The sequence below is a fragment of the Elgaria multicarinata genome, chromosome 4, assembly GCF_023053635.1.
Source record: "Elgaria multicarinata webbii isolate HBS135686 ecotype San Diego chromosome 4, rElgMul1.1.pri, whole genome shotgun sequence".
Classification (NCBI taxonomy): domain Eukaryota; kingdom Metazoa; phylum Chordata; class Lepidosauria; order Squamata; family Anguidae; genus Elgaria; species Elgaria multicarinata.
Window position 1 is genome coordinate 372,025 of NC_086174.1, and position 7,063 is coordinate 379,087.

The 7,063-nt window shown below is 63.9% G+C and overlaps 1 protein-coding gene across 1 annotated transcript; it reads left to right on the top strand.

Moving 5' to 3' along the window:
* The first annotated feature begins 978 nt into the window (after positions 1 to 978).
* PPM1G (protein phosphatase, Mg2+/Mn2+ dependent 1G) lies at positions 979 to 6,839 on the top strand. Its single transcript, XM_063123656.1, has 10 exons — positions 979 to 1,204; positions 1,327 to 1,396; positions 1,804 to 1,889; positions 2,867 to 3,002; positions 3,339 to 3,814; positions 4,019 to 4,156; positions 4,358 to 4,592; positions 5,203 to 5,332; positions 5,580 to 5,682; positions 6,113 to 6,839. The coding sequence occupies exons 1-10, from the start codon at positions 1,085 to 1,087 to the stop codon at positions 6,353 to 6,355; spliced, it is 1,737 nt and encodes a 578-aa protein (XP_062979726.1). The 5' UTR covers positions 979 to 1,084; the 3' UTR covers positions 6,356 to 6,839.
* Positions 6,840 to 7,063: the final 224 nt, after the last annotated feature.

The following is a 7,063-nucleotide window of genomic DNA, read 5'->3' on the forward strand; positions in this document are numbered from 1 at the left end:
GCTCGCATGAATGCAGGTATTTGAAACAACGGCGTCAAATCCGCCTTCCTCCCGTTCTCCTTCCTTTTACGCGATCACCAGGGGCCCTCGGGTGCTGCGGCCCTCGGGTGCTGCTCGTGGGCTTCCCGCTGGGGCAGCTGCTTGGCCGCGGCGTGAACAGCGGACTGGACCAGATGGACCCGGCTAGTCTCTCCTGCATTGTGCAGGGTGGACTCGATGGCCTTAGAGGGGACCCGTCCAACTCTACTGTTCCCCAGGGCCTTCGGCCTGATCCAGCATCAGGGCTCTTCTTGGGCCCATTTCCCCGCCTGAGCTGGTGTTGGAGATGGGAGTCGGCGGGTGGTCCTGGGAAGCCGCCGGAGCGCGCTTCAGGCCGGGCTGGAGGCGGGGCTGCAGCGAGGGCGCCCGGGGGGCCGTGAGGGGCGCTCGCTGGGCGTGGCTGGTGGTCCTGGGCCAGGGCCCGACTCCAGTTCCCATCTGCCACAGCCGGCTGTGCCCATTGGGCCTGCAGCCGGGGAAGGGTGGGCTAGCGTCTCTCTGGGCTGCAAAGGGCGCCTCGCTCCGCCGGGAAGCGGGGGTGACCCTGCCCAGCACGGGCGGCGGGGCTTCCGCGGCACGACCAGGCCCGCCGCGGCAGCGCGGCCGGAGGAGGAGAAGGGGCCGCGGAGGGGGGCCCGCCGCGGCGCCTCCTCTCCCTCCGCCTCCACCCCCACCCGTTCCCCGGGGCTCTCCCGGCTGCCGCCCGCTGAGAGGCGCCGGCGGACAAGCCCTGTTGCCTGGCAACCTGCGGCGCACACACGCTCGCCTCTCTTTCCTGGAGACTCAGTCTCCCCCGTGACCGCTCTACCCGCGAACCTCGCTAGCCACTGCCTTCCCTTTCGGCAATGACTCTGTGGCCAGTACTTCCGGTTCCGCCTGTTCCGCTCGGCGGGGACTCTATGGTGGCTGCTTCCGGTTCCGCCTCCCGGTCTCCTGGCTTCCCTCCCTCGCTCGCTTCGCTTCTGCCGCCGCCGCCGTCCGTCCTTCTCGCCTGCCGCCGTCGGTCCTCCGCCCGCCCCTCTCCGGCTCGGCCTGCCTGCGTGCCATGGGCGCCTACCTGTCGCAGCCCAGCACGGCCAAGAGCTCCGGGGACGGCGCCGGGGCCGGGCCGCGCCCGCTGCACTTCGGCTACAGCGCCATGCAGGGCTGGCGGGTCTCCATGGAGGTGAGGCGAAGGCGAAGGCGGGCGGGCCCGGGAGGGACCAGGAGCCCCGCGCTGGGGACGGCGCCGGGCGCCCCCTTCCACTTCCGCACCCCCCCTCACCGCCCCGCCTTCTCCTCTTTCAGGACGCCCACAACTGCATCCCCGAGCTGGACCCCGAGACCGCCCTGTTCTCGGTCTACGACGGCCACGGAGGTAAGCGAGGCAGGCGAGGCGGCTGTGGCCGGGAGCCAGGCCTCCTGCACGTGCAGCCTCCGCCGCGTGGCCCGGGGGGCGCTGGTGCGTGTCCGCCCCCTTCCCCCCCCAGCTGCCGCCTTCTTGGGTGGCGCCAGCCTCAGCCCCTTCCCCCCCCCCCGCCACCGCCTTGTGGCCTCTTGCCTCCCAAGGAGAGACTGACCAGGGTGAGCGGTCAGTGCCAGGGCAGGGGTCTGACAGGTTGTCTCCCCTGCACTGGGGTGGGGGCATGGTGGGCACTGTGAGGCCGCATCACCTGCGCACGTGCCCAGAAGGTTCCCCCCTACTCTGTGGCTTGGTTATTCTTTTTGGGGGGATGAATGGTAGTGGGGTGGACCGGCCTCTTATCGTCGGCTCCTTTGCTCCAGGGGAAGAAGTTGCCCTGTACTGTGCCAAGTACCTCCCAGAGATCATCAAGGACCAGAAAGCATACAAGGAAGGCAAGTTGCAAAAGGTAAGCATCGCCTCCCAAGGTCAGTGTGTGAGCGCCCCTCGCTTCCTTCAGGGTTCGTGGCCAGAAGACCGTCCTCTCTCCGGGCCTGTGGTTGGTGTGCCGCCTTTTTCACCTGGTTTGGGCCGTAAGGTGTACCAGGACAAGAAGGTGCCTAGGGCTTCTGTGTGGTGCCGGGGGGTGGGGGGAGGGGACAGACAAGGAGTATGTGAATCAGCACGGCCGCCTGCTCCTGCTCCTTCGGGGCTAGGCGGGAAATCTTCTGTTTTCAAGCCATATTCCTTTACAATTAAAGCCAGCTGGTATAGCAAAAGCTTCTGTAATTTGGCATTGGGTTACCTTTCGAGGTTCTGACCTTTCTTGCCGCAATCTTTGCTTCTTTATGCCTTTAATCCCCTTCCCAAGCGTAGTGCAGTATGACCAAGTTGCTGTTGAAGTAAAGAGTTCTCACAGTCACTCAATGCAGAATGGTTGAAGGGTTGCTAGACCAGCCATCAGATGCCTGCATGAGTAGCAGCCCCAAGAGCATAACACAATGGCCAGAGCAGGATCAGAGCAGCGGTGTCTGTTTCACTGCCTTCCGACAGCGACCGCCGAGATGCATGTCAGGGATGCTTTAGGGTGGATCCCTGCATTGAGCAGGGGGTTGGACTCGATGGCCTTGTAGGCCCCTTCCAACTCTGCTATTCTATGATTCTATGATTCTGGGAAGCGGGCAAGGAGGGTTCAACCACCCGCCCCTTCCCAAACGAGAGCCTGGGCGGGGTTTGCAGTGGCCTGTTCCCTTGAGCCGAGCCGAGCCGAGCTGAAAGCAGCACCAAATGTTCAAGGGGCATTGAGATGCAGGCCAGCGCGGAGGTGCCTTTCCCCTGGCACGTTACAGATGGCGTCGGGAGTCTGCACAGCTCTTCTCCAAAAGTGGTTCCCTGGTGGCACCCATCACAAACAGCTCCCCCCTCATTTCTTGGTGCTACTTGTAGGCCCTGGAAGATGCCTTTCTGGCCATTGATGCCAAGCTGACAACCGAGGAGGTGATTGAGGAGCTGGGGCTGATGGCAGGGCGGTCCCGAGACGACGGTGATGAGAAAGAGGAGAAGGTGGCAGACGAAGATGATGGTGAGCAAATCTGCAGCTCACTAACTAGGCGCCCCCCCCCCCAGAATAAAGGCAGAGGATTGGTGGGGGGGTGAGGAGAGATGCCTTGCGCTGGAATGCCTCTCCCCACCTCTGGGTTTCAAGCCATGAGGAAAGTGGCCTCCCTGATCTCAGACGCAAGTGGCATGAGCGTTGTTGGGGGGGCCCAAGCCTTACGCTGGGTTTCGTGGGGAAATGGCCCCGCGTGCGTGGGCAGCTGCAGGTGGCTGCTGTATTCCTGCAGCCGTAGCAGATACTCCTGCTAAGCTAGGAGAGAGGCTGCCCTGCTGACTGTTGCTCCCTTTTCCCCCTGCTCAGTGGACAACGAAGAGGCCGCCTTGTTGCATGAGGAGGCCACCATGACCATTGAGGAGCTGCTCACTCGCTACGGCCAAAACTGTGTCAAGGGCAAGCTAGGGCCCCCAGGCAGAGAGCTGGCCCAGGAGAATGCCCGGGGACCGAGTCTGAATGGCGAGGCGGATGCTGAAGAGCTCTCGAGGCGTTGCAAGGAGGAGGAAGAGGAGGAGAATGGCAAGCTGTGCCCTGAGTCCAGCAACCTCCCCCCTGGGCCGGATGTGGCTGCTGGAGGGGATGCCGGCACCCCCCAGAAAAAAGGGGCGGAGGGAGCAGCAGGAGCAGCTGCTCCTGCCACGGGGGAGGCTGAGCCCTCCTGCTCTTCTGCAAGCAAGGCCCAGCGAGCGGCCAAGTCCAAGTTCTTTGAGGACAGTGAGGATGAGTCAGAGGATGCGGAAGAGGAGGAGGAGGAAGAGGAGGAGGAGGAGGAGGACAGTGAGGTACTCAAGGGTGGGTGGGGGTTGTTTGCCATGTTGTTCTTCAAGCCCTGAGTGGGAAGAAATGTCATAGTTCTGCGCTCTCTGCTGACCCGGGAGCGGGCCTAGCTGGTCCGCTGTGAGCCGCTCCCGGGCTCTCCTTGTGGGACAGGAGCCTGTGCCCTGGCACTCAGATTTCTCTTTGGGGTGGGCCCCTCTTTTGGCTAGGAATGCAGCGAGGATGAGGATGGCTACAGTAGCGAGGAAGCAGAACACGAGGAAGATGAGGAGGAGGACGACACGGAAGAAGCGGAGGAGGAGGAAGAGGAAGACATGATGCTCCCGGGCATGGAGGGAAAAGAAAGGGTCAGTGCCTGAATGGGGGGAAGGCAGCGCTGGGGTCTCTCCCCCCCCCCCCCCCCGAGAGCGATCCAGGCTCCGGTCTGCCTCGTAGGAGAGGGGGAGGACGATGTGCAGGGCTCTCCATCGCTTCTTGCCCGGGCTCTGGGCACCCCCTTTAGGCCCGCCTTGCTGTCCTGCATGCCTCATGGCCCTCTTCCTCTCCAGCCCGGCTCGGACAGCGGCACGACGGCCGTGGTGGCGCTCATCCGGGGCGCACAGCTAATAGTAGCCAACGCCGGCGACTCCCGCTGCGTGGTGTCAGAGGGCGGCACTGCGGTGGACATGTCCTATGACCACAAGCCTGAGGATGAGGTGGAGCTGGCCAGGATCAAGAACGCCGGGGGGAAAGTGACCATGGATGGCCGCGTGAACGGCGGCCTGAACCTCTCCAGGGCCATTGGTGAGTGTGCGTGTGTGGCGGAGGCAGGCCTGGGCCTCGCTGGTGGAGGCACCTTTCCCGGTCCCAAGCAGCGGCCTGTGGCCCACTGCCCTTCTCTCGAAGGAGTAGCTGCCCCCATACCTGGCCTGGGGCTGAGCCAGGCTCTGGAGGGGAAGAAGACTCCATGGGTTTGCACTGCTGCTCAGAGCAAGAGCCCACGTAGTTCAGGGCTGCCTTTCCGGCGGTGCTCAGCAAAGAGGCTCTTGGCAGCTCAGAGGCAGGCCAGCAACAGCCTTTTGCTGAGCTCCTCGGCGCCTGATATGGCCTTGCAACGCAGCAGCTACGTGTGGCTGTCATGCCAACTAGCTGCCGATGGATCTGCCACCTGAGGCCACGATCTGCCCCGCGTGTTGTGGCAGCAACTTCCAGCTGCATGGGCTGGAGGGAAGGCGGTGGCCTGTGACTGCCCTGGACAGCAGGCAGCTGCATGGCTGCTTCCTAGGCCTCCTTGGGCTGTTGGCGGGGTTCTCCTTACAGCCCTGAGTCTGTATGGAGCAGCCTCCCTCCCCACCCGAAAGATGGGTTTTCTCCAGTGAGCCCTCGAACGGATCTCCCCCCCCCTCCTTCCCAGGAGATCACTTCTACAAGCGCAACAAGAACCTGCCTCCGGAGGAGCAGATGATCTCGGCGCTGCCAGATATCAAGACACTGACCATCAGCGACGCCCACGACTTCATGGTCATTGCCTGCGACGGCATCTGGTAAGCAGGCAGGCGGGTGGACAGGCGCTGGGCCTGGGCTACAGCTGGCCCTCCCCTCCTCCTGTTGGCTGGGTGGCAGCTGCTGCCGCTCCAGCTGTGGGAGAGCCCCAGAGGCAGCGGCTTCCCCCGTGAAGGGGGCGCGCCCCCTGTGCCGAGCCGGGACCCGTGCTGCACAGTGGGGGGTCAGTGGGGGGAAGCCCACCCTCCACCTGCCTTGGACAACATCCTTCCCCTCCCCCCGTCCCAGGAACGTCATGAGCAGCCAGGAGGTGGTGGATTTTGTCCAGGCCAAGATCACGCAGGAGAGGGAGAACGGAGCGCTGCGGTCCCTGTCGTCCATCGTAGAAGAAGTGAGTGGGGGGCTAGGAGAGGCCCGCGAGGAACGAAGGGGCTGGGAGGCGTTTGGCTCGCTCTCCGTTAAGATGCAGAGCGCAAAGGAGTGCAGTTGGGAGGGTGGCTCTCAGCAAAGGCTGGCGTGCCGGAGGCAGGACGTCCGTGCAGCTGAGCAGGCCCCGAGGGGGATCGCAGGCCTGGCTAATGCAGGCCACAGGCGGCCTCTTCCTTCTGTGGCAGAGGGCTTGGAGAGCTGCACCCTTGCAGCCAGCAGATCCCTGGCTCTCCAGCCCCCGAGGCCCTGACCAAGCCCAGCCGGAGCCTGCCGAGACTCCCTCCTTTGGGTCCAGCGGAGCTCCACGGGGTGGGGGGGAGGCTCTGGCGGGGGGATGCAGCTGGTGGGAGCTCACACAAGGCCACCTCCCCATCTTCCCTCCCCCTGCCCAGCTCCTGGACCACTGCCTGGCTCCCGACACATCTGGCGACGGAACCGGCTGTGACAACATGACCTGCATCCTCATCTCCTTCAAGCCCCGCCCCAGCCAGCCCTCCCCCATTGCTGCTGCCGCTGCCGCTGAAGGGGGCAAACGGAAACTGGAGGGAGACGAGGAGGAGGCTGTGGCGGAAGCAGACGCCGACGCCGCCCCCCCCACGGAAGAGAGCTGCAGCAAGAAGGCCAGGCAGGACTAGCAGCCGCGCCGGGCTGGAATTGCCAGCGCTGCTCTCACTGGACTCTGGTTTTCTAACGGATGCTGAACTGTCGCTGCCTCTGAGGCAGGGGCCTTTTTTAGCCTTAGGGAAGCCCAGTTGGTCTCTGTCGTTGGGGAGGGAGGGGGGATTCGTGAGGGGGGCCCACTGTTCTTTGAAACCATTCCAAAGAGTGAATGGTGGGGAGGGCCAGGCCCTGGCCGCAGAGCCCGGAAGCCCGCCCGCCCGCCCCACCCACCCCTCGCAGCCTCTCCGTGTGGTTGTTGCCATTTCCGTGCCTGTGATGTTTCTGTAGGCGGGGAGCAGTTTCTCAGTGTGGGGGTTTCTCGGCTGCGCTCACCCCCACCCCACACACCTCCTATTTAAGGCCTTCTGTTTTTTATTTGTGGGACTGGTGGCCAAGCCTCACTTTGTGTCGTTCACTTTCAACCTGAGATTTTTTCAAACTAAAAGCCCCAAAACCGAACAGGGACTGTGTGCTTTTGTGGGGGGAGGAGATGAAGGAGGCAAAGCCGTTCCTGGGATCCACTGTGTGCGCCCCCTCCTCCCCTCCGCCTCGCTCCACGGTCCCTTCTGAACTCATGCAGTGTCCCTCCCAGGACCCAATGCCTCCTTGCCTGGCTGCCTCAGAGGAAAGGTTGGCGGAGGCTGATGCTCCCCTCCCCCCCCCCGAGGAGCCAGGGGCGCGAA